The 25,852-nt window shown below is 54.2% G+C and overlaps 3 protein-coding genes and 3 non-coding genes across 6 annotated transcripts in view; 2 read left to right on the forward strand and 4 right to left on the reverse strand.

Moving 5' to 3' along the window:
- The window catches only part of LOC121337853 (zinc finger protein 497-like), a gene marked incomplete at its 3' end in the record, with an annotated part of 5,675 nt that extends 2,096 nt beyond the window's left edge, over positions 1-3,579 (reverse strand). Inside the window, exon 1 of the mRNA XM_041408225.1 lies at positions 3,537-3,579. The remainder of the gene's footprint in view (positions 1-3,536) is intronic.
- Positions 3,580-4,910: 1,331 nt separating this feature from the next.
- TRNAM-CAU lies at positions 4,911-4,982 on the forward strand. The gene has a single exon. It is a non-coding gene; the product is annotated as a tRNA-Met (tRNA).
- A 2,450-nt stretch (positions 4,983-7,432) lies between these two features.
- On the forward strand, positions 7,433-7,506 carry TRNAT-AGU. Its single transcript has one exon. It is a non-coding gene; the product is annotated as a tRNA-Thr (tRNA).
- Positions 7,507-7,702: 196 nt separating this feature from the next.
- On the reverse strand, positions 7,703-7,774 carry TRNAE-CUC. The gene has a single exon. It is a non-coding gene; the product is annotated as a tRNA-Glu (tRNA).
- Positions 7,775-10,276: 2,502 nt separating this feature from the next.
- LOC121337847 (josephin-2-like) lies at positions 10,277-15,595 on the reverse strand. The gene is made up of 4 exons (XM_041408219.1): positions 15,513-15,595; positions 14,746-14,871; positions 12,058-12,252; positions 10,277-10,819 (listed from the first exon to the last, which is right to left on the reverse strand). The coding sequence occupies exons 2-4, from the start codon at positions 14,796-14,798 to the stop codon at positions 10,720-10,722; spliced, it is 348 nt and encodes a 115-aa protein (XP_041264153.1). The 5' UTR covers positions 14,799-14,871; positions 15,513-15,595; the 3' UTR covers positions 10,277-10,719.
- A 220-nt stretch (positions 15,596-15,815) lies between these two features.
- Positions 15,816-24,567, reverse strand: ASPDH (aspartate dehydrogenase domain containing). The gene is made up of 7 exons (XM_041408226.1): positions 24,533-24,567; positions 23,255-23,312; positions 22,540-22,681; positions 20,336-20,567; positions 18,901-19,133; positions 16,017-16,168; positions 15,816-15,906 (listed from the first exon to the last, which is right to left on the reverse strand). The coding sequence occupies exons 2-7, from the start codon at positions 23,307-23,309 to the stop codon at positions 15,869-15,871; spliced, it is 852 nt and encodes a 283-aa protein (XP_041264160.1). The 5' UTR covers positions 23,310-23,312; positions 24,533-24,567; the 3' UTR covers positions 15,816-15,868.
- Between the last annotated feature and the right edge of the window lie 1,285 nt (positions 24,568-25,852).

Consider the following 25,852-nt stretch of genomic DNA (forward strand, 5'->3'; position numbering starts at 1 on the left):
CTGGATTTGGATCCACTGTGGGAATTCCCTGGGCTGGATTTGGGATCCACTGTGGGAATTCCCTGCACTGGATTTGGGATCCCCTCGGGAATTCCCTGGGCTGGATTTGGGATCCCCTCGGGAATTCCCTGCACTGGATTTGGGATCCCCTCGGGAATTCCCTGCACTGGATTTGGGATCCACTGTGGGATTCCCCTGGGCTGGATTTGGGATCCCCTCGGGAATTCCCTGCGCTGGATTTGGGATCCCCTCGGGAATTCCCTGGGCTGGATTTGGGATCCCCTCGGGAATTCCCTGGGCTGGATTTGGGAATCCTCCCATGCGGATTTGGGGATCCCTTGAGCTGAATTTGGGGATCCCTTTGGGAATTCCCTGGGCGGGATTTGGGGAATCCCAGGAACACCCTAAGGTGGATTTTGGGGATCCCTCGGGAATTCCCTGGGCTGGATTTGGGATCCCCTTTGGGAATTCCCTGGGATGGGTTTGGGATCCCCTCAGGAATTCCCAGGGATGGATTTTGGGATCCACTGTGGGAATTCCCTGGGCTGGATTTGGGATCCCCTTTGGGAATTCCCTGGGATGGGTTTGGGATCCCCTCAGGAATTCCCAGGGATGGATTTTGGGATCCCTTGAGTTGAATTTGGGGATCCCCTTGGGAATTCCTTGGGTGGGATTTGGGGATCCCCTCGAGGACCCTCCTGGGCAGAGCCCGGGGATCCGAACAATCCCAGGAATGACCAAAAAAATTCGGGAATTCCAGAGAATTTGAGCGGCTCCGAAAATCCCAAAATAATCTGGGATCCCAAAATCTGGGATTGAAATTCCAGGAATTCTAACGCCACCAAGGAGGCCCAAAACCCCAAAATCCAGGATTGGAATTTTGGGAATTCCAATGGCTCCAAGGAGCCCAAAATCCCAAAATATGGGATCAGAATTCTGGGAATTCCAAAGCCACCTAAGAGGCCCAAAATCCAGGATTGGAATTCTGGGAATTCTGGCGTCATGGAGGCCCAAAATCCCAAAATCTGGGATCAAAATTCCAGGAATTCTGATGGCACCACCAGGATCCAAAACCCCAAAATCCAGGACCGGAATTTCAGGAATTCCAATGGCTCCAAGGAGCCCAAAATCCCAAAATATGGGATCAGAATTCTGGGAATTCCAAAGCCACCTAAGAGGCCCAAAATCCAGGATTGGAATTCTGGGAATTCTGGCGTCATGGAGGCCCAAAATCCCAAAATCTGGGATCAAAATTCCAGGAATTCTGATGGCACCACCAGGATCCAAAACCCCAAAATCCAGGACCGGAATTTCAGGAATTCCAATGGCTCCAAGGAGCCCAAAATCCCAAAATTTGGGATCAGGATTCTGGGAAAGCCATCCAAAGGTCCAAAATCCGGGATCGGAATTTTGGGAATTCCGATGGCTCCGAGAAGGCCCCAAAATCCCAAATCCCCAAAATCTGGGATCAGAGTTTTGGGAATTCCAAAGTCATCACAGAGGCCCAAAATCTGGGATCAGAATTTTGGGAATTCCAACGGCTCCAAAAAGGCCCAAAATCCCCAAAACCCCAAAATCTGGAATTGGAATTTTGATGCCACCACCGGGGTCCAAAACCCCAAAATTTGGGATCAGAATTCCAGCAATTCTAACACCACGGAGGAGGCCAAAAAACCCCGAAGTCTGAGATTGGAATTTTGGGAATTCTGATGGCTCCAAGGAGGCCCCAAAATTCCAAATCCCCAAAATTCCAAATCCCCAAAATTCCCACGATCCCCAAATTTGGGATCAGGATTCTGGGAAAGCCATCCAAAGGTCCAAAATCCGGGATCGGAATTTTGGGAATTCCGATGGCTCCGAGAAGGCCCCAAAATCCCAAATCCCCAAAATCTGGGATCAGAGTTTTGGGAATTCCCAAGACACCTAAGAGGCCCAAAATCCTAAAATCCTGGATAGGAATTCCAGAGGCCCCAAATCCCCAAAACCCGGGATCGGAATTTTGATGCCACCACCGGGGTCCAAAACCCCAAAATTTGGGATCAGAATTCCAGGAATTCCAACGCCACGGAGGAGGCCAAAAAACCCCGAAGTCTGAGATTGGAATTTTGGGAATTCTGATGGCTCCAAGGAGGCCCCAAAATTCCAAATCCCCAAAATTCCCACGATCCCCAAATCCCCAAGACCCAAAATCTCAAACCCCAAATCCCCAAAATCCGGGATGGGAATTCCAGGAACTGGGGACAGAATTCCCGGTTTTGGGTCCCACGGATGCTCCCAGGATGGGATGGGGATAAACGAGGTGTTATGAATATGCAAATGATACATTTGCATCTCATTAGCGACAGGATTCCTGCAGCAGATTCTGGGAATTTGGGATTTTGGGAATTTTTGGGAATTTGGGAATTCCCTTCTTGGAAGCCCAGGATGGGTTTGGGGTCCCCTGAAGGATCTCGGAATTCCCAGGATGGAATTTGGGACTCCCTGAGGGGGAATTTGGGATTTGGGATCCCCCCGGGATGGGATTTGGGATTTGGGAATTCTCTGAGAGAGAATTTGGGATTTGGGAATCCAGCTGGGATTTGGGATCCCTCAGGATCCTCTCAGGTTTGGGATCCTCTCAGGGATCTCTGGGATTGGGATTCGGGATCCCCTGAGGGGGAATTTGGGATTGGGAATTCCCTGGGTTGGGATTTGGGGATTTGGGATCCTCCAAAGTGGAATTTGGGATCCCTTGGGCTGGATTTGGGGATTTGGGAATTCCCTCGGGATCCTCTCAGGTTTGGGATCCTCCCAGGGACCTCTGGGATGGGATTTGGGATTTGGGATCCCCCAGGATGGGATTTGGGGTTTGGAATTTGGGAATTCCCTGCGATCAGATTTGGGATTTGGGATCCCCCGGGATGGGTTTGGGATCCACTCAGGGATCTCTGGGATTTGGGAATTCCTTGAGTTGGGATTTGGGGATGTGGGATCCCCTGGGATGGGATTTGGGATCTCTCAGGGATCTCTGGGATTTGGGATCCTCTGAGGAGAAATTTGGGATTTGGGAATTCCCAGGGTTGGGATCCCTCAGGATGGGTTTGGGATCCCCTCAGGGATCTCTGGGATGGGATTTGGGGATTTGGGAATTCCCAGGGTTGGGATCCCTCAGGATGGGTTTGGGAATTCTTTGGGATGAGATCTGGGCTCCTCCGAGCTGGGATTTGGGATCCCCTGAGGAGAAATCTGGGATTTGGGAATTCCCTGGGATCAGATCTGGGATCCCCCGGGCTGGATTTGGGGCCGGGATTGGGAATTCCCTCAGGGAGCTCTGGGATGGGTTTGGGACCCCCAAAATTCGGGATTCGGGATCCACTTGGGAACGGCCCGAGCTGGGACTGGGGAACCCCTGGGAACTGCCCCAGCAGATCCCAGGAAATCCCAGTTTATCCCAGTTTATCCCAGTTCAGTCCCTCCCAGTCCATCCCAGTTTATCCCAGTCCATCCCAGTCCCTCCCAGTTTATCCCAGTCCATCCCAGTCTCTCCCAGTTCTCACCGGGCGCCGCCGCCGCCCCCGGAGCCACTTCCGGCCGCGCTCGGCCGCGATGACGTCACCCCCGGAATGGGCGGGGCCTCAGCGGGAACTGGGAGGGACTGGGATAAACTGGGATAAATTGGGATAAACTGGGATAAACTGGGATAAATTGGGATAAACTGGGATAAACTGGGATAAATTGGGATAAACTGGGATAAACTGGGATAAATTGGGATAAACTGGGATAAACTGGGATAAATTGGGATAAACTGGGATAAACTGGGATAAACTGGGGTGGATTCGGGGAAGCTTTAAAAGGGGAATTCTCAGGAGAGAGGGATCCCAAAATCGGGGATTTCCCGACAAAAATCGGGGATTGAAGCCCAAAATTTGGGGATTTAATCCCAAAATTCGGGGATTTTACCCCATAATTCGGGGATTTAACCCCAAAATCGGGGATTTCGCCCCAAAATTCGGAGATTTAACCCCAAAATTCGGGGATTTAAAGCCAAAATCGGTGATTTAACCCCAAAATCGGGGATTTAACCCCAAAAATCAGGGATTTCACCCCAAAAATCGGGTATTTCCTGCCAAAAATCCAGGATTTCACCCCAAAATTCGGGGATTGAACCCCAAAATTCGGGGATTTAACCCAAAAAATCGGGTATTTCCTGCCAAAAATCCAGGATTTCATCCCAAAATTTGGGGATTTCCCGCCAAAAATCGGGGATTTCACCCCAAAATCGGGGATTGAAGCCCAAAACCCGGAGGATTTAACCCCGAAAATCGGGAATTTCATCTCGAAGATCGGGGATTTAATTCCGAAATCAGGGATTTCTCCCCCAAAATCGGGGATTTCACCCCCAAAATCAGGGATTTTCTGCCAAAAATCGGGGATTTAACACCAAAAATCGAGGATTGAACCCAAAAAATTCGGGAATTTCACCCCAAAATCGGAGATTTTACCCCAAAACCGCATTTTCCCATCAAGGTGGGTTTGGAGGATTTGGGATCACCCCAAAAAAGCGAATTCAGGGTTTTTCTCCCCAAAATCTCAATCCCGACGAAGGTGCGATTGGGGAATTTGGGGTCACCCCAAAAATCGGGGATTTCACCCCAAAAATCGGGGATTTCACTCCAAAACCGCATTTTCTGATCAGAATGGGACTGAGGAATTTGGCATTTAACCTTAAATATAAAACCCCATAAAAAGAAATACAAAAACCATAAAACTAAACTAAAACCGGGGAAATTCAATTAAAACCCGAAAAATCCCGGCTGAAATTGGCGGGAACAGCGCGGTGCTCGCCGCGCATGCGCCGCGCGGACTCCCCGTCGCGATGACGTCACCGGCAGCGCGGCCCATCAGGCTCCGCGCGCGGGGCCGGCGGCAGCAGCAGAGTGGCGCAGCGGGAGCGTGCTGGGCCCATAACCCAGAGGTCGATGGATCGAAACCATCCTCTGCTAGTTCTTTTCTTTCTCGTTCCCCTCGAATCCTCCCCTCATTTTCCGAATTCCTCCTTCATTATTCCATTGATTTTCGGGTTTTTCCCTCATTTCCCCCATTTTTGCTTCTATTTTTCCCCTCCATTTCTCTATGTATTTTGCATTTTCCCCTCCTTTTCCCCATTTCTGCCCTTATTTCCCCCTCAATTTCTCAATTTAATTCCAATTTTTTCCCATTTCCCCCTCAATTTTTCCATTTATTTTGCATTTTCCCCTCCTTTCCCCCATTTCTGCCCTCATTTTCCCCTTCAATTTCTCAATTTAATTCCAATTTTTTTCCCATTTCCCCCTCAATTTTTCCATTTATTTTGCATTTTCCCCTCCTTTTCCCCATTTCTGCCCTCATTTCCCCCCCAATTTTCCCACTTCCCCCTCCATTTTTCCATTTAATTTCAATTTTTTTCCCATTTCCCCCTCAATTTTTCCATTTATTTTGCATTTTTCCCTCATTTCCCCCCTCATTTTCCCCATTTAATTTCAATTTTTTTCCTCATTTCTCCATTTATTTCCCCTTTTCCCCCTAAATTTTCCATTTATTTCGGTTTTTCCCCCTCATTTCCCCGTTTTTCCCCTCAATTTTTCCATTTATTTTGCTTTTTTCCCAATTTTTTCCCATTTCCCCCTTTTTTTTCCATTTATTTTCTCCTTTTTTCATTTCCCACTGTTTCCATAATTTTTCCCATCCCCCCTCATTTTCCCCATTTAATTTCAATTTTTTTAGCTCATTTTCCCCATTTCCCCCAGAGTTTTTCCATTTATTTTGCATTTCCCCCTCAATTTCCCTCAGTTTGGGGAGAAAATCCGAGATTTTGGACAAAAATTCGAAGCTTTTGGGATAAAACGTGAGGATTTTTGGAAGGGAATTTGGGGGTTTTGGGGTGAAATTCTGGGATTTTGGGGGAAATTTGGAGATTTTGAGATAAAAATTGAAAATTTTGGGTGAAATTTGGAGATTTTGGAGTGAAATTTGGGGTGAAAATGGGGGATTTTGGGGCAAAATCGGAAAATTTTGGGTGAAATTTGGTAGTTTTGGGGTGAAAAATGAGGAATTCTGAGGTGGAATTTGTGGGTTTGGAGTAAAAATTTGCGATTTTGGGGCAAAATTTGAGAATTTTAGGGTAAAATTGGGGGATTTTGGGTTAAAATTCTGGGATTTTGAGAGGAATTTTGGAGGTCGGGGAGGAACTTTGAGGATTTTGGGGTGAAAAAATGGGGATTTTTGAGATGGAATTTCAAAATTTGAGGATTTTAGGGTGAAAATTTGGGATTTTGGAGGGAAAATTGGGGATTTTTGGGGCGAAATTTAAGAATTTGGGCTGAAATTCGGGGATTTTGGGGTGAAATTTGGAGATTTTGGGGTAAAAAGGATTTTGTTTTTTTTTTTTTTTTCTTTCTGGGGAAGGAAATTTGGGAATTTGTTTGGGTTTTTTCCTTTTTGGGAGGACGGAAATTTGGGATTTTTGTGGAAAGTAAATTTGGGAATTTTTTTTAATTGGTTTTCCCTTTTTGGGGGCAGAGAAATTTGGGATTTTTGGGGTTTTTTTCTCGGAGGGGGTAGGGGAAATTTGAGGATTTTTGGGGGAGAAGAATTTGGGGTTTGGGGTTTTTTCTTTTTTGGGGAGGAGAAATTTGGGATTTTGGGGTTTTTTTCCTTTTTGGGGGAGGGGAAATTTGGGATTTTTGGGGATGGGGAAATTTGGGATTTTTGGGTTTTCACTTTTTAGGGGAGCAGAAATTTGGAATTTTTGGGTTTTTAATGGGGAATTTGGAATTTTGGAGTTTTCCCTCTTTAGGGGAGCAGAAATTTGGGATTTTATTTGGGTTTTCACTTTTTAGGGGAGCATAAATTTGGGATTTTTGGGGATGCAGAAATTTGGAATTTTGGGGATGGGGAAATTTGGAATTTTGGGGTTTTCCCTTTTTAGGGGAGCAGAAATTTGGGATTTTTGGGAATGGGGAATTTGGAATTTTGGAGTTTTCCCTCTTTAGGGGAGCAGAAATTTGGGATTTTTGGGTTTTTTTCCTTTTTGGGGGAGGGGAAATTTGGGATTTTTGGGGATGGGGAAATTTGGGATTTTTGGGGATGGGGAAATTTGGAATTTTGGGTTTTTTTCCTTTTTGGGGGAGGGGAAATTTGGGATTTTTGGGGATGGGGAAATTTGGAATTTTGGGTTTTTTTCCTTTTTGGGGGAGGGGAAATTTGGGATTTTTGGGGATGGGGAAATTTGGAATTTTGGGTTTTTTTCCTTTTTGGGGGAGGGGAAATTTGGGATTTTTGGGGATGGGGAAATTTGGGATTTTGGGGATGGGGAAATTTGGATTTTTGGGTTTTCCCTTTTTGGGGAGGGGTCCGTGCTCGTGGGGGAGGGGCTAGGAGGATTTTAGGGCTGAGGGCGGCGCAGGGAGCGCGCGGCGCCGTGGCTTAGTTGGTTAAAGCGCCTGTCTAGTAAACAGGAGATCCTGGGTTCGAATCCCAGCGGTGCCTCCGCTCTGTCGCGACCATATCGCGACAGGACCGCCGATATTTTGGGCATGACGTCACCTTTTTTTTTCTTAATTTAATAAATTATTTTTCGACCAAACGCTAAATAACGGTGGGATAGAAAAAACAGGATCCGAGAGCGGAACCGGAAATAAGTTGGGAAAAAAAATTTAAAATAAATAAAATGAGAAAAGAAGTCTTCCCTGACCGGGAATCGAACCCGGGCCGCGGCGGTGAGAGCGCCGAATCCTAACCACTAGACCACCAGGGAAGCCCGGGAGCATCGTGGCGCCGGCGCCACCAGAGGTACTCCGCCACTCGCTGATTGGCTAAACCCATCCCCACGGAGTGTCAATCAAAGTGCAGACCCAATCAGAGTGCGGCTAGGGGGCGGTCGCGCCTCCGCCTCAGATTTCCCGCCGCTCGTCCCCGGCGCTGTGGGGAGGACATTTGGGGATTTTGGGGTGAAATTCGGGCATTTTTGGGAAAAATTCGGTGATTTAGGGGTGGAACTCTGGAACTGGCGGGCGAAATGCTGAGATTTTGGGGAAAAACTCGGGAATTTCGTGTGGAAATACCGGAATGTCGCGCCGAAACGGCATGCTGGGCGCTGATTGGCTGGAATGGTCCTGAAGGAGTGTCAATCAAAATTCAAAGCCAATCAGAGCGCGGCTCGGGGGCGGTTGCGCCTCCGCCGCAGGTTTCCCGTCGCTCGTCCCCGGCGCTGTGGGGAGGAAATTTGGGGATTCTGGGATGAAATTCCGGCATTTTTGGGAAAAATTCGGGGATTTGGGGATGGAAATTGGGAATTGGTGGGAGAAAGGCGGAGATTTTGGGGCAAACTTGGGGATTTCGGGTGGAAATTCGGGAATCCCGCACCGAAGCCTCTTGCTGCGCGTTCATTGGCTGGGATGGTACTGAGAGAGTGTCAATCAAAGTGTAGAGCCAATCAGAGCGCGGCTCAGGGGTGGTCCCACCCCCCCCCCAGGTTTCCCGCCTCCCGGGGTGGAGGCGATTTTCATTGATTTTGGGGTGGAATTCGGCGATTTTGGTGAAAAAATCGAGGATTTAGGTGTGGAATTCGGGGAAGTATGAGCGCAATGCGGAGATTTTGGAGCAAAACTCGGGGATTTGGGGTGGAAATTTCGGAATTTCGCGCCGAAGCCGCATGCTGGGCACTGATTGGCTGGAGTGGTCCATAGAAAGTGTCAATCACTCTGGAGAGCCAATCAGAGAGCGGCGCTGAGGTGGTTACGCCCCCCGCCTCAGGTTTCTCGCAGCTCCCTCCCGGCGCTGTGGGAGAAAATTGGGGATTTGGGGTTGAAATTCGGGAATTTTAGTGAAAAATTCGGGGATTTGGGGCAAAATTAATGGATTTCGGGTAAAACTTGGGGATTTTGGGGTGAAATTTGAGGAATTGGGCTGGAATTTGAGATTTTGGGGTGAAATTTGGAGATTATGTAGGGTTTGAGGTGGAATGTGAAGATTTGGGCTGAAATTCAGAGATTTGGGCTGAAACTCGGGAATTTTTGGGGTGAAATTCGGGAATTTTTGGGGGTGAAATTCCGCTGTTTGGGGTTGATATTCAGGGATTTGGTGGTTTTGAGTGAAATGTGGGATTTGGGGCAAAATTCAGGGATTCTGGGGTGAAATTTGAGGCAAAATTGAGGGATTTGGGCTGGAATTCGGCCATTTCGGGGTGACATTTGGGGGTTTGGGGTGAAATTCAAGGATTTTGGGCTGGAATTTGGGCGAAATTCCAGGATTTTGGCCTGCGCGGCTCCGATGCCCTCGAAACCTCATGCCGCACGCTGATTGGCTGCGCGGGTTGAAGTCAGCTGTCTATCAAATCAGAGAGCCAATCAGAGCGCGAGTCTCAGGCTTGGTGACGCCCCCATCCCGGGTTTCCCGCCCCTGGCGCTGAGGGGGAGAAAATCGGGAATTTTGGGGCGAAATTCGGGGATTTTGGGGTTAAATTTGGGGATGTTTTGGGAGGAATTTGGGGATTTTGGGGTGAAATTCGATGATTTTAGGGTTAAATTTGGGGATTTTGGTAGGAATTTGGGTCTTTTTGGGCGGAAATCTGGAATTTTGGGGTGAAATTTGGGAATTTTGGGCCGAAATTCAGGGATATGGATACAAAAATTTGGGATTTGGGGGAAGAAATTGGGAATTTTGAAGCAAAAATTGGGGATTTTGGGGCAAAAGACAAAGATTTGGGCTTGGATTTGGGAATTTTGGGGTGGAATTCGAGGATTTTGAGGCAGAATCGGGAGATTTTGGGGTAAAAATTGGGGATTTTGGGCAAAACTAACGGATTTGGGGTGAAAAGATGATTTTGAGGTGAAATTCGGGGATTTGGGTCAAAACTTTGGGATTTGAGGTGAAATTTGAAGATTTTGGGGTGAAATTTGGCCATGTGGGGTTGAAACTCAGGGCTTTGGGGTGGAGTTCAAAGATTTGGGTGTAAAAATGGGGATTTTGGGCAAAATTAATAGATTTGGGGTGAAACTTAGGGATTTTTACGTGGAATTTTAATTTTTTGTGTGAAATTTGGGGATGTTGAGGTCAATTTGAAGATATTGGGGTGAAATTCAGGGATTTGGGGTGGAATTTGGAGATTTTGGGGTTAAATTTGGGGATTTTTGTGTGAAATTCAGGGATTTTGGGGTGAAATTCAAGGATTTTGGTGTTAAATTTGGGGATTTTGGGGTGAAATTCAGGGATTTTGGGGTGAAATTCGGCGATTTTGGTCATGCACAGGACACGAAGCTGCCACCGATCGCTTTTAATCCTTTTGGGAGGGGTTTGAAGCCACGGAGGTGTCCCAGGTGTCCCCAAGTGTCCCCCAAGTGTCCCCAGGTGCCACCAACCCCCCCTGTCCTCGGGGGGCCGTGCTGGCCCCAAATCCCCCCCAAAAAATACCCCAAAATTCCCATTTGTGACATCAGTGCCACCTCAGGTGCCACCAGCAGCTGCCACCGCAGGTGTCACCTGTCCCCTGCAGGTGTCCCCTACAGGTGTCCCAGGTGTCAGGTGTCCCCACAGGTCAGGTCCCAGGTCACTCAGGTGTCACTCCGGGCTCAGCCATGTCCCCGCAGGGATCCCAGGTGTCACTCAGGTGTCACCTGTCCCCGCAGGTGTCACTCCGGGCTCAGCCATGTCCCCTCAGGTGTCACTCAGGAGTCCCTCAGGTGTCACCTGTCCCCTCAGGTGTCACTCCGGGCTCAGCCATGTCCCCGCCTCCTCCACGTCCCGTGTCACCACCAGGAACAGCTCCGAGGGAGCCTTGGCCAGCGCCGCCCGCAGGAACTGCCTGGGGACACAGGGGACAGTGAGGGACACAGGGACACAGGGACAGCAGGGACAGCAGGGACTGCCTGGGGACACAGGGGACAGTGAGGGACACAGGGACACAGGGACTGCCTGGGGACACAGGGGACAGTGAGGGACACAGGGACAGCAGGGACTGCCTGGGGACAGTGAGGGACACAGGGGACAGCAGGGACTGCCTGGGGACACAGGGGACAGTGAGGGACACAGGGGACAGCAGGGACTGCCTGGGGACACAGGGGACAGCAGGGACAGCAGGGGACAGTGAGGGACACAGGGGACAGCAGGGACTGCCTGGGGACACAGGGGACAGTGAGGGACACAGGGACAGTGACAGACAGTGAGGGACAACAGGGGACAGTCAGGGACAACAAGGACAACAGGAACTGCCTGGGGACAGCAGGGGACAGCCAGGGGACAACGAGCTGACAACCAAGTGTCCCCAGATGCCCCCAGGTGCCACCCAAGTGTCCCCAAGTGAAACTCAGGTGTCCCCAGGTGTCCCCAGTGTCACCCAGGTGTCCCCAGGCACCCCAAAGTGTCCCCAGATGCCACCCGAGGTGTCCCGGGGGTGTCTCCGAGTCATCCCAAAGTGTCCCTGAGCTGTCCCCAAAGTGTCCCCAGATGCCCCCAGGTGCCACCCAAGTGTCCCCAAGTGAAACTCAGGTGTCCCCAGGTGTCCCCAGCGTCACCCGGGCATCCCCAAGTGACAGTCAGGTGTCCCCAGATGTCCCCAGGTGCCATCCAAGTGTCCCCAGGCACCCCAAAGTGTCCCCAGATGCCACCCGAGGTGTCCCGGGGGTGTCTCCGAGTCGTCCCAAAGTGTCCCTGAGCTGTCCCCAGGTGTCCCCGAAGTGTCCCCAGTGTCCCCAGGCCCACCTGAGCTGAGGCTCCGCCCCGATGGGGGCGGGGCTGGCCAGTTTGGAGTCCAGGTTGTAGAAGGTGTCCCCGAAGGGGCGCACGCAGAGCCAGTGCGGGCGGGACAGCGGCAGCGCCAGCGTCCCCAGCGTCACCTGGTGTCCCCAGTGTCACCCAGGTGTCCCCAAGTGACAGTCAGGTGTCCCCAGATGTCCCCAGGTGCCATCCAAGTGTCCCCAGGCACCCCAAAGTGTCCCCAGATGCCACCCGAGGTGTCCCGGGGGTGCCTCCGAGCCGTCCCAAAGTGTCTCTGAGCCGTCCCCAAAGTGTCCCCAGGTGTCCCCCAGGTGTCCCCAGGCCCACCTGAGCTGAGGCTCCGCCCCGATGGGGGCGGGGCTGGCCAGTTTGGAGTCCAGGTTGTAGAAGGTGTCCCCGAAGGGGCGCACGCAGAGCCAGTGCGGGCGGGACAGCGGCAGCGCCAGCGTCCCCAGCGTCACCCGCGAGGGGACATTGAGCAGGAAGCCCAGGACGTGCGGCAGGGACAGGCGCTCCAGCGGGCTGGGGGACGGCGCGGGTAATTAGCGACGGGTTAATTAAGGGGGCGGGGTTAATTAAGGGCGATGTTGGATGGGAAGGGAAGAAAGGAGCGGGCAGAGATTGGGTCTGGGGGCTCGGAGGGGTCTGGAATTGGGGTGGGGGATGCCAGGGTTTGGGTTTGGGGTCTCAGGGGTGCTGTGAGGAATTTGGGGAGGGGTCTGCAGGGGTTTCTCCTGAATTTGGGGAGGGGTCTCACAGTCACCCCGCAGCCACCCGGCCCTGGGCGAAGGGGAAGATTGGGGGGGGTCACAAATTGGGGCTGGGGTCTCGGGGAGGTCCCAAATTTGGAGCTGCGGTCGTGGGAAGGGTCCGGAATTTGGGTCTGGGGTCTCGGGGGTGTGTCCCGAATTTGGGGAGGGGTCTCACCGCCTTTTGTCCCAAAAGCCCCCCAGAGAAAAAAGCAATTTGAGAGATCTGAAATTGGGTTGGGGGTCCCAAACTGGGTCTGGGGTCTCGGGGAGGTCCCAAATTTGGGTCAGGGATCGCGGAGAGGGTCCATAATTTGGGTCTGGGGTCTGTCCGAATTTGGGGAGGGGTCTCACCGCCGCTTGTCCCAGCTCACCAGTGTGACAATGGGGACTCTCAATAGAGATGAGGGTCTTTGAAGGCTCCAGAATTTGGGTCTGGGGTCTCAGAAGGGTCCCAAATTTGGGTCGGGGGTCACGGGAAGGGTGCGGGATTTGGGTCTGGGGTCTGTCCTGAGTTTGGGGAGGGGTCTCAGAGAGTTTCTCCCTAATTTGGGGAGGGGTCTCCTCATTGCTGTTCCCACCCCGCAGCCACCCAGCCCAGGAAAGGAGAAATTTGGAGAGTCCCAAATTGGGTCTGGGGTCCCAAGTTTGGGTCGGGGGTCACGGGAAGAGTCTGGAATTTGGGTCTGGGGTCTGTCCAAATTTGGGGAGGGGTCTCAGTGCCGCTTGTCCCACCAGCCCCAGCGTGCAAATGGGAACTCTCAATAGGGGTGGGGGGCACAGAGGAGTCCCAAATTGGGTCTGGGGTCTCAGGGAGATCCCAAATTTGGGTCAGGGCTCGTGGGAAGGGTACGGAATTTGGGTCTGGGGTCTGTCCTGAATTTGGGGAGGGGTCTCAGAGGGTTCCTCCCGAATTAAGGAAGTGGTCTCCCATCAGTATTACGACCCAACCCTGGGAAAGTGGAAGTTTGGGGGGACCCAAATTGGGTCTGGGGTCTCCCAGATTTGGGTCAGGGGTCGCGGGAAGGGTCTGGGATTTGGGTCTGGGGTCTCTCTGGGGGGAGATTCCCCTCCCCAAATTGGGTCTGGGGTCTCTCTGGGGGGAGATTCCCCTCCCCAAATTGGGTCTGGGGTCTCTCTGGGGGGAGATTCCCCTCCCCAAATTGGGTCTGGGGTCTCTCTGGGGGGAGATTCCCCTCCCCAAATTGGGTCTGGGGTCTCTCTGGGGGGAGATTCCCCTCCCCAAATTGGGTCTGGGGTCTCTCTGGGGGGAGATTCCCCTCCCCAAATTGGGTCTGGGGTCTCTCTGGGGGGAGATTCCCCTCCCCAAATTGGGTCTGGGGTCTCTCTGGGGGGAGATTCCCCTCCCCAAATTGGGTCTGGGGTCTCTCTGGGGGGAGATTCCCCTCCCCAAATTGGGTCTGGGGTCTCTCTGGGGGGAGATTCCCCTCCCCAAATTGGGTCTGGGGTCTCTCTGGGGGGAGATTCCCCTCCCCAAATTGGGTCTGGGGTCTCTCTGGGGGGAGATTCCCCTCCCCAAATTGGGTCTGGGGTCTCTCTGGGGGGGGGGGGATCCCCCCCCCCCCAGAGAGACCCCAGACCCAATTCAGTCCCTGCAAGTGGTGATGTTGTTATAAAGGGCGGGGAGAATGGGGGGAGACCCCTCCCCAAATGTGGGAATTCCCGCCTGAGACCCCTCCCCAAATTAACCCGGACACCCCCTGAGACCCCTCCCCAAATTAACCCAGACCCTCCCCGAGACCCCAGACCCAATTTGGGGAGGGGAATCCCCCCCAGGGGTCTGGGGTCTCCCAGATTTGGGTCAGGGGTCGCGGGAAGGGTCTGGGATTTGGGTCTGGGGTCTGTCCAAATTTGGGGAGGGGTCTCACCGCCGCTTGTCCCACCAGCCTGGCGCCAGCCCCAGCGTGCCAATGGGAACTCTCAATAGGGGTGGGGGGCACAGAGGAGTCCCAAATTGGGTCTGGGGTCTCAGAGAGTTCCCAAATTTGGGTCGGGGGTCGCGGGAATGGTCTGGAATTTGGGTCTGGGGTCTGTCCTGAATTTGGGGAGGGGTCTCAGAGGGTTTCTCCCAAATTAGGGAAGTGGTCTCCCATCAGTATTACCATCCAGCCCCAGGAAAGGAGAAGTTTTGGGGGTCCCAAATTGGGTCTGGGGTCTCAGGAACGTCCTAAATGTGGATCGGGGGTGGCGGGAAGGGTGTGGGATTTGGGTCTGGGGTCTGCCGGAATTTGGGGAGGGGTCTCACCGCCGCTTGTCCCACCAGACGGCCGCCAGCCCCAGCGTGCCCAGCGCCGCCATCACCACGTTGACGTCGTAGTTGCCCGTGCCCAGGGGGCTCCGGTGGGGGTTGGGCTGCGAGTTCGGGGCCAACCTGGGGGGGCTGCAGAGACCCCAGACCCAATTGGGGAACCCACAAAGTGATGACGTCATTCTGAGGAAAGGGAAGACCCTTCCCCAAATTTGGAAGAACCCCACCGAGACCCCTCCCCAGATTCAGGAATCCCTCAAACCCTCCCAAAGACCCCTACTCATATTTCCCCAAATTCCCCCAAAATTCTCTCAAACTCTCCCCTGGGACCCCTCCCCAAATTCCCCCCAAAATTTCCTCCAATTCCCACCAAAATTCCTCCAAATCACCCAAGAGACCCCTCCCCAAATTCACCCCCAAATTCCCCCCAAGACCCCTCCCCAAATTCCCCCAAAATTTCCCCAAATCACCCTGAGACCGCTCCCCAAATTCCCCTCAAATCCCCCCAAAATCCCTCCCCAAATGCCCCCAAATCTCTTCTGAGACCCCTCCTCAAATTCCCCCGAAAATCCCCCGAGACCCTTCCCCAAATTCCCTCCAAATTCCCCTCGAGACCCCTCCCCAAATTCCCCCCGAGACCCTCCCTCCCCCCTCAAATCCCCCCCCTGCTCCCCAAAACCCCCCCGAGCCCTTGCTGCTCCCCCCAAGCCCCCCCAGGACCCCTCAGGACCCTCCAAAATGCGGCCCCGGCTCCCCCTCCTCACCTCCCGCGTCCTCCGGGGCCATGGCGGCCTCTGCCCCCCTCAGGGCCGCGACTACAACTCCCGTCATGCCCCGCGCGGCGCCGGCCAATCACAGCGCGCCGACCTCCTCCCTAGAGCATCTGCCCAATCAGCGCCTTGACCTTCCTCCCGTGATGCTTTGCGCCCCAGAATTCACCAATCAATGTTAACACCTCTTCCTCCCATCGTGCCCCGCGCGGCTTCTCCACCAATCAGCTCGCGCCTCCTCCCCGCCGCCATTACAAGAAGGGCGCCACCACTGCCAGGCCTGGACCGGGATTTATTGTCCCCAAATTGTCCCCAAGACGTCCCCAAGCGGGCATTTCCGCCGCTCCTCCTCAGCAGAGCTTGACGCAGCCGCCATGCCCGGTGCAGGCTGCGGGGAGGGAGAGAATGAGCGGCCCTGAGGTGACACCGGTGACACCGCGGGTGGCACGGGTGACACCGGGGGTGACACCGGGGGTGACACGGGTGACAGCGACGCACCCTGCACGCTGCTCCAGAAGCTGTGGCGGGTGGCACTGCCGGTGACGTGGCCGGGCTCGGCGGGGTTGCGGCGGGTGCTGGTGACCGTGAGGGCGCGGCCGCCCTCGGGCACCGCGGTGACCTCGACGGTGACAATGTGACAGTCGGGGACACTGGGGACAGCGAGGGGACAGTGTGACAGTCGGGGACACTGGGGACAGCGAGGGGACAGTGTGACACTAAGGGGACACTGGGGACAGCGAGGGGACAGTGTGACACTGAGGGGACACTGGGGACAGCGAGGGGACAGTGGGACAGTCGGGGACACTGGGGACAGCGAGGGGACAGTGTGACAGTCAGGGACACTGGGGACAGCGAGGGGACAGTGTGACACTGAGGGGACACTGGGGACAGCGAGGGGACAGTGTGACAGTCGGGGACACTGGGGACAGCGAGGGGACAGTGTGACAGTCAGGGACACTGGGGACAGCGAGGGGACAGTGTGACAGTCGGGGACACTGGGGACAGCGAGGGGACAGTGTGACAGTCGGGGACACTGGGGACAGCGAGGGGACAGTGTGACAGTCGGGGACACTGGGGACACGGAGGGGACAGTGTGACAGTCGGGGACACTGGGGACAGCGAGGGGACAGTGTGACAGTCGGGGACACTGGGGACAGCGAGGGGACAGTGTGACAGTCGGGGACACTGGGGACAGCGAGGGGACACTGAGGGGACACTGAAGGGACATTGGGAACAGGAGAGTGACACTGAGGGACAGCGTGACACTGAGGGGACAGTGGAGACACTGAGGGGACATTGGGGACAGTGAGAGTGACACTGAGGGGACAATGTGACAGTCGGGGACACTGGGGACAGTGACAGGAACATTGGGGACACTGAGGGGACATTGGGGACAGCGAGGGGACACTGAGGGACAGTGTGACACTGAGGGGACACTGGGGACAGCGAGGGGACAGTGTGACACTGAGGGGACACTGGGGACAGCGAGGGGACAGTGTGACACTGAGGGGACACTGGGGACAGCGAGGGGACAGTGTGACACTGAGGGGACACTGGGGACAGCGAGGGGACAGTGTGACACTGAGGGGACACTGGGGACAGCGAGGGGACAGTGTGACAGTCGGGGACACTGGGGACAGTGACAGGAACATTGGGGACACTGAGGGGACATTGGGGACAGGAGAGTGACACTGAGGGGACAGTGGGGACACTGAGTGTGGCAGTTCAGGTGGCACTGAGGGGACACTGGGGGCTTCTGTGTCACCTTGATGGGGACAGTGTGACAGCCGGGGACAGCGGCACTGCTGTCACCTGCACGGTGACAATGGGACGGGGACACTGGGGTGACAGCAAGGGGACAGGGAAGGGACAGCGAGGGCACGCTGAGGGCTTGGGTGACACACAGGTGACACACAGGTGACACAGTGACACACAGGTGACACAGTGACACGGGTGACACAGGAGGTGACACAGAAGGTAATGAAGGTGACACAGGTGACACACGGGTGGCACAACTGACACAGAGGTGCCACAGGGGTGACACAGGGGTGACACACAGGTGACACACAGGTGACACAGTGACACGGGGGACACAGGAGGTGACACAGAAGGGAATGAAGGTGACACAGGTGACACTCGGGTTGCACAACTGACACAGAGGTGACACAGGGGGGACACAGGGGTGACACACAGGTGACACAGGTGACACCTAGGTGACACAGGTGACACAGTGACACAGGTGACAGGTGTCACACAGGTGCCACACAGGTGACACCCGGGTGACACAGGTGACACAGAAGATAATGAAAGTGACACAGGTGACACAGGAGCTGCCACACACAGCACAGGTGACACACAGGTGACACACAGGTGACACAGGTGACACAGGAGGTGCCACACACAGCACAGGTGACACACAGGTGACACACAAGTGACCCAGGAGGTGCCACAGACAGCACAGGTGACACAGAGATGCCCCAGGTGACACAGGTGACACACAGGTAACACAGGAGGTGACACAGGTGACACAGGAGGTAATGAAAGTGACACAGGTGCCCCAGGTGACACACAGGTGCCACAGGTGACAAATAGGTGACAGAGGTGACACACAGGTGACAAACAGGGGACACACAGGTGCCACAATGCCACAGAGGTAACACACAGGTGCCACAGGTGACAAACAGGTGACACACAGGTGACACAGCAGTGACACAAAGGTGACACACACAGCACAGGTAACACAGGTGCCACAGGAGGTGACACAGGTGACACAGAGGTGCCACAGGAGGTGCAACCCAGGTACCACAGGTGCCACACAGGTGACACACAGGTGCCACATGAGGTGACACCCAGGTGCCACACAGGTGCCACCCAGGTGACAGAGGTGACACCCAGGTGACACATGAGGTGGCACAGAGGTGCCCCAGGTGCCACAGGAGGTGACATGGGTGACACAAAAGTGACACAAAGGTGACACACACAGCACAGGTAACACAGGGGTCACATGGGTGACATGCCACACAGGTGACACCCAGATGACAGAGGTGACACCCAGGTGACACATGAGGTGGCACAGAGGTGCCCCAGGTGCCACAGGAGGTGACATGGGTGACACAAAAGTGACACAAAGGTGACACACACAGCACAGGTAACACAGGGGTCACATGGGTGACACATGAGGTGACACAGGTGCCACAGGTGCCACACAGGTGACACAGCAGTGACACAAAGGGGACACACACAGCACAGGTAACACAGGTGCCACAGGAGGTGACACATGAGGTGACACAGGTGACACACAGGTGACACACAGGTGACACAGCAGTGACACAGGAGGTGACACAGAGGTGACACCCAGGTGTCCCCGGGTGGCAGCGCCCACCTGGGGTCGGCCACCAGGCAGGCGGTGACGCCGTCGAAGCCGAGGCGCGGCGCCGCCACCGCGGCCGCCGCCATGGTGTTGACGTTGTTGGGGACGAGGGGACAGAGCGGCCGCAGGGGACCCTGGTACAGCACCGTCCTCGTCCCCGCGGCCACCGCGGCCGCCACGCGCGGGGACAGCCAGCCCTGGGCGCGGAAACTGCCGGGGGCCTTGGTCATTGTCACCTTCAGAGCCTGGGGACAGGGACAGGGACATTGTCATTGTCATTGTCATTGTCACTGTCATTGTCATTGTCATTGTCACCCCTGGGGACAGCCAGCCCTGGGCGCGGAAACTGCCGGGGGCCTTGGTCATTGTCACCTTCAGAGCCTGGGGACAGGGACAGGGACATTGTCATTGTCACTGTCATTGTCACTGTCACTGTCACCCCTGGGGACAGCCAGCCCTGGGGACGGAAACTGCCGGGGGCCTTGGTCATTGTCACCTTCAGCGCCTGGGGACACAGACAGGGACATTGTCACTGTCACCTTGGGGACACAGGGACATTGTCATTGTCACTGTCATTGTCACTGTTGTTGTCATTGTCACCCTGGGGACAGCCAGCCCTGGGCACGGAAACTGCCGGGGGCCTTGGTCATTGTCACCTTCAGAGCCTGGGGACACAGACAGGGACATTGTCACTGTCACCTTGGGGACACAGGGACAGCCAGCCCTGGGCACGGAAACTGCCGGGGGCCTTGGTCATTGTCACCTTCAGCGCCTGGGGACACACAGGGGACACTGTCATTGTCATTGTCACTGTCACTGCCACTGCCACCCCTGGGGACACATGGTCAGGGTCTGGGGACAGCAGGGACAGCCAGGGGACACGGCCAGGGGACAGTGGGACACGATCGGGGACTGGCCCCAAAGGCAGGACATTGTCCCCAAACTCTGTCCCCAAGGGCAGGAAATGTCCCCAATGTCCCCATTGTCACCAGGGCTACTCACGGCCAGGGTCCCCGCGCTGTCCATCCTGGCCATGTCCCCAGTGTCCCCACTGTCCCCATTGTCCCCAGCAGTGTCCCCAGTGTCCCCACTGTCACCTGCAGTGTCCCCGCGCTGTCCATCCTGGCCATGTCCCCACTGTCCCCATTGTCCCCAGCAGTGTCCCCAGTGTTCCCAGCCATGTCCCCAGGGGTGTCACCTGCAGCGTCCCCGCGCTGTCCATCCTGGCGATGTCCCCAGTGTCCCCACTGTCCCCTGCAGTGTCCCCACTGTCACCTGCAGCGTCCCCGCGCTGTCCATCCTGGCGATGTGCAGTGTCCCCACGCTGTCCATCCTGTCCCCAGCAGTGTCCCCACTGTCCCCAGCAGTGTCCCCAGTGTCACCTGCAGCGTCCCCGCGCTGTCCATCCTGGCGATTTCCCCATTGTCCCCATTGTCCCCAGTGTCACCTGCAGCGTCCCCGCGCTGTCCATCCTGGCGATGTCCTCGCAGCCCCACAGGGCCCCCCTGGGCACGTACAGGGTGTGGCCCCCGCGCGCCGCCGCCGCCCGCAGCCGCCGCTCAGTGCCAGCGTCCGCCAGCGCCGTGGGGGACCCCAGCTGGGACACGGGGACACGGGTCAGTGGGGACACGGGGACAATGGGGACCCCAGCTGGGACACGGGGACAATGGGGACCCCAGCTGGGACACGGGGACAATGGGGACCCCAGCTGGGACACGGGGACACGGGTCAGTGGGGACATGGGGACAATGGGGACCCCAGCTGGGACACGGGGACAATGGGGACCCCAGCTGGGACACGGGGACACGGGTCAGTGGGGACACTGGGGACAATGGGGACCCCAGCTGGGACACGGGGACACGGGTCAGTGGGGACACGGGGACAATGGGGACCCCAGCTGGGACACGGGGACACGGGTCAGTGGGGACACTGGGGACAATGGGGACCCCAGCTGGGACACGGGGACACGGGTCAGTGGGGGGACACCAGGGGGGGTCGGGGACATTGGGGACACCGGGGACACCGAGGGAATTTGGGGACATTGGGGACATTGAGGGGACATTGGGGACATTGAGGGAATTTGGGGACATTGGGGACATTGAGGGGACATTGGGGACATTGGGGAGACTCAGGGGCATTGGGGGGATTTGGGGACATTGAGGGGACATTGGGGACATTGGGTATTTTGGGATTTTTTCAGGTTTTTTGGGGCTGTTTTGGAGCATTTTTGGGGTGAATTTTGGGATATTTGTGGAATTTGGGATACTTTGGGATGGATTTGGGATTTTTTGGGGTGAATTTGGGATTTTTTGGGGTGAGTTTGGGATTTTTTGGGGTGAATTTGGGATTTTTTGGGGTGAGTTTGGGATTTTTTGGGGTGAATTTGGGTTTTTTTTGGGGTGAATTTGGGATTTTTTGGGGTGAATTTGGGATTTTTTTGGGGTGAGTTTGGGATTTTGGGGTGAATCCGGGCAGTTTTGGGACGGATTTGGGATATTGAAGTTCAGGATATTTTTGGGGTGAATCCGGGATATTTTTGGGATATTTTTGGGGTGAATTTGGGTCAATTTTGGGACATTATTTGGACATTTTTGTGGTGAATCTGGGCGGTTTTGGGGGTGAATTCCGGACATTTTTGGGCCATTTTTGGGATGAATTCGGGACATTTTTGGGATGAATTTGGAACATTTTTGGGACAAATTTGGAACATTTTTGGGACATTTTTGGGCTGAATCCGGACGGTTTTTGGGGTGAATCCCAGACATTTTGGGGCCATTTTTGGGCTGATTTCGGGACATTTTGGGTTATCTTTGGGCTGAATTTGGGCCATTTTTGGGGTGAATTCAGGACATTTTTTGACCATTTTTGGGGTGAATTCTGGATATTTTTGGGCCATTTTTGGGCTGAATTCGGGCCATTGGCCATATTTGGGATGAATTCGGGACATTTTTGGGATGAATTTGGAACATTTTTGGGACAAATTTGGAACATTTTTGGGACATTTTTGGGCTGAATCCGGACGGTTTTTGGGGTGAATCCCAGACATTTTGGGGCCATTTTTGGGCTGATTTCGGGACATTTTGGGTTATCTTTGGGCTGAATTTGGGCCATTTTTGGGGTGAATTCAGGACATTTTTTGACCATTTTTGGGGTGAATTCTGGATATTTTTGGGCCATTTTTGGGCTGAATTCGGGCCATTTTGAGCTGAATTTAGGCCATTTTGGGCCATTTTTGGGCTGACTTCGGGCCACTTTGGGCCATTTTGGGCTGAATCCGGGCCTTTTTGGCCATTTTTGGGCTGACTTGGGACCATTTTGGGCCATTTTGGGCTGAATCCGGGCCTTTTTGGCCACTTTTGGGCTGAATTTGGGACCATTTTGGGCTGAATCCGGGCATTTTTGGCCATTTTTGGGCTGAATTGGGACCATTTTGGGCCATTTTGGGCTGAATCCGGGCCTTTTTGGCCACTTTTGGGCTGAATTTGGGACCATTTTGGGCTGAATCCGGGCATTTTTGGCCATTTTTGGGCTGAATTGGGACCATTTTGGGCCATTTTGGGCTGAATCCGGGCCTTTTTGGCCATTTTTGGGCTGAATTTGGGCCATTTTGGGCCATTTTTGAGCCATTTTGGGCCGGTCGGGGTCGCTCACGTGCTCGGCAGCTCGCTCAGGTCGCGCAGGCGCAGATGGGGCGGCAGCGCCTCCAGCGCCTCCCAGCGGCGAGCCCAGACAAAGGCGAGGGACAGACCGAGGGACGGACCGAGGGACAGCAGCTGCGACACCAGGAACTGCCCTGGGGACAGCGGGGACAGCCCTGTGACACAGGGACAGACCGAGGGACGGACCGAGGGACAGCAGCTGCGACACCAGGAACTGCCCTGGGGACAGCGGGGACAGCCCTGTGACAGCAGTGTCACCTCCCCCCTGTCACCTCCCCCTGTGACACCAGGACATGCCCTGAAGGGACAGCCCTGTCACCCCCCAGTGACAGCAGGACCTGCCCTGGGGACAGCGGGGACATGGGGATTGTCACTGTCACCTCCCCCTGCGACACCAGGAACTGCCCTGGGGACACCGGGATTGTCGCTGTCACCTCCCCCAGGACAGCCCTGTCACCTCCCCCTGTGACAGCAGGACCTGCCCTGGGGACATGGGGATTGCCGGGATTGTCACTGTCACCTCCCCCCTGTCACCTCCCTCTGTGACATCAAGAACTGCCCTGGGGACATGGGGATTGTCCCTGTCACCTCCCCGCTGTCACCTCCCCCCAGTGACAGCAGGACATGCCCTGAAGGGACAGCCCTGTCACCTCCCCCTGTCACCTCCCCCTCCGGTACAAACCAGTCCAAACCAGTATACCCAGTACCGAGCTTGCCGTATCCCAGGATCCCGACGCGCCGAGTCTGTGGCTGCTCCTCCATGGCCTGGGGGCCAATTAACGCTAATTAACGCTAATTAACCCTTAACTGACACCATTTAACCCCTAATTAACCCCTAATTAACCCCAAAATAACCCTAACTAACCCCCAATTAACACTAATTAACCCCTAATTAACACAGAAATAACCCTAACTAACCCCCAATTAACACTAATTAACCCCTAATTAACACCAAATTAAACATAACTAACCCCCATTTCACACTAATTAACACTAACCCCAATTAACACTAATTAACCCCTAATTAACCACAAAATAAACCCTAATTATCACGAATTAACCCTGAATCAACATCGAATTAAGACTAATTGACACTAATTAACCCCCAATCGGCACTAATCAACCCCTACTTAACCCACAATTAATCCTACTTAATCCAAATTAATACTAATTAAGCCGACTTAATAGTAGTTAACCACCAAATAACAACAATTAACCCCCAATTAACGCTATTTAACCACTAATTACCCCAAATAAACCCCACTTAGCTCAAATTAACACCCAATTAACAATCATTAACCCACAATCTACATTAATTAACCCCCAATTAATAAGAATGAATCCCCAATTAACCATGATTAACCCCTAGTTGATCACCTAATGAGCATTAATATCGAATTAACTCCCAAATAAGCCCGTAATTAACACTAGGAACCCCCTAATTACCACTCAACGCCCTCTTAATTAACCCGCAACCCCACTAATTAACTCCCGAGCCCCTTTAATTAATGCACAACCCCTAATTACCCCAAGCGTCTTCTTAATTAACCCCCAAACCGACCTAATTAACCCCTAATTAACCTGCAAACCCGCCTAATTTAATCCTAACCCGCTTAATTAACCCTCAAACCCCCTAATTAATAAAAAAATCCCTAATTAAGCTCCCAACCACCCCTAATTAACCCTGTACCCCTCTAATTACCCCCAAACCCCCCTAATTACCCCCAAATCCCCTTAATTAACCCCCAAACCCCTTTAATTAACGCCTAATTTCCCCTTAATTAACCCCAAACCGTCCTAATTAACCCCCTAACCTTCTAATTAACCCCTAATTAACGCCCAAATGCCCCTAATTAACCCCCCCACCCCTTAATCACCCCCGAGTCACCTCTTCTCGAGGCTAAACACCCCCAGCTCCCCCCCTTAATCACCCCCTCAATCACCCCCAGCCCCCCCAATTCCCGCCCTAATTAACCCACACTCACTAATTAGCGGTCGCTCCCCTCCCCCTCCCTCGCCCTTTGCCCCCCCAGGGGGCACTTCCGGAGGGGGGCGGAGCCTGGATCAGTGGGCGGGGCCTGAGGCTTGGGGGCGGGGCCTGGGGACCTTTGGGGGCGGGGGTGAGACCCCAAATTTGGGAGATTCCATTTTTTTGGGGGGGGTGGGGCGCGCCTTTGGGACCCTAAATTTGGGGAGGGTCCTCAACTTTTAGACGATTCCATTTTTTTTGGGAGGGGGTCGCTTCTCTGGGACCCCAAATTTTGGGGTGGGGGGTCCCCAATTTTTGGGCGACTCCATTTTTTTTTGGGGGGGTGTCCCTAAATTCTGGGTGCGAGGAACCCCAAATTTTGGGGCGATTCCATTTTGGGGGGGGGGGGGTTGGCCCCCTCAGCCCCCAAATTTGGGGAGGTTTTCCCATATTTTAGGGGGGTCTCCAATTTTGGGTTTGTCGCGCCCCTGGGACCCCCAAATTTTGGGAGGGGGGGGTCCCATTTTTGGGTCCTCCCCTCCCCATTCCCATTTTCCCGGAGGGGGGCGGCGATTCCCGCTGTCCTCGCTGTTCCCGTTGCTATGGGAACCACCCCTCCCGTTCCCATGGCAACCGCCGTTCCCCTGAGTCTCGCCCCCCCCTCGGCTCAGCGGTTCCCGTTGCCATGGAAACATTACCCCCCGCGCTGTTCCCACACTTGAGCCGCCTCCCTCCGCGCCGCCGTCGCCATGGTAACGCCGCAGTGCTCTCCCCCTCCCCCCGCGCTGTTCCCATGGCAACGGGAACAGCGGGGAGAGGGGACACCCCCCCCCGGGACCTGGGGGGGGGGGTGGTATTTTGTGGCATTTTTTGGGGGGTTTTTTGGGGAATTTTGGGGCTATTTGGGTTTTTTTGGGGGAAATTGAAGAGTTGTTCGTGGTTTTGGGGAGTATTTGGTGGTTTTGGGGTTATTTATAAGTGTGTTTTGGGTATTTTATAGATTATTTGGGGGTATTTTGGGATATTTATTGGGCGATTTTATGATATTTTGGGGTGGGTTTGGGGCACTTCGGGGGATTTTGGTGGTTTTGGGGTATTTCAGATGGTTTTGGGGTGATTTTGGGGCATTTTTGGAGTGGTTTTAGGGGATTTGGGAGATATTTGGGGTTTTGGGGGGAATTCGGGGGGACTTTGGTGGTTTTGGGGCAGTTTTCAGGGGTTTTGGGATATTTTGGAGTGGGCTTTGAGTATTTTTGTGTGATTTTGTGTGATTTTTTTGGGTAATTGTGGGGGATTTTGGGGTATTTTTAGGGTTGATTTCAGGATATTTCGGCAT

The sequence above is a fragment of the Onychostruthus taczanowskii genome, unplaced genomic scaffold (genome assembly GCF_017590055.1).
Source record: "Onychostruthus taczanowskii isolate IOZ18803 unplaced genomic scaffold, ASM1759005v1 scaffold292, whole genome shotgun sequence".
NCBI lineage: Eukaryota > Metazoa > Chordata > Aves > Passeriformes > Passeridae > Onychostruthus > Onychostruthus taczanowskii.

What these genes read in the sequence shown, in the direction of transcription:
- LOC121337847 (XM_041408219.1), bottom strand. Translation starts at nt 14,798, where the DNA reads ATGGCGGCGCTGGGCACGCTGGGGCTGGCGGCCGTCTGGTGGGACAAG. An exon ending in GTCTGGTGGGACAAGCGGCG is followed by an intron (nt 12,253 to 14,745) that starts GTGAGACCCCTC and finishes GCCGTCCCCCAG; the next exon opens with CCCGCTGGAGCGCCTGTCCC. An exon ending in GGGGCGGAGCCTCAGCTCAG is followed by an intron (nt 10,820 to 12,057) that starts GTGGGCCTGGGG and finishes CTGTGTCCCCAG; the next exon opens with GCAGTTCCTGCGGGCGGCGC.
- ASPDH (XM_041408226.1), bottom strand. Translation starts at nt 23,309, where the DNA reads ATGGAGGAGCAGCCACAGACTCGGCGCGTCGGGATCCTGGGATACGGC. An exon ending in CCTGGGATACGGCAAGCTCG is followed by an intron (nt 22,682 to 23,254) that starts GTACTGGGTATA and finishes CGCTGTCCCCAG; the next exon opens with GGCAGTTCCTGGTGTCGCAG. An exon ending in ACAGCGCGGGGACGCTGCAG is followed by an intron (nt 19,134 to 20,335) that starts GTGACACTGGGG and finishes CCCTGTCCCCAG; the next exon opens with GCTCTGAAGGTGACAATGAC.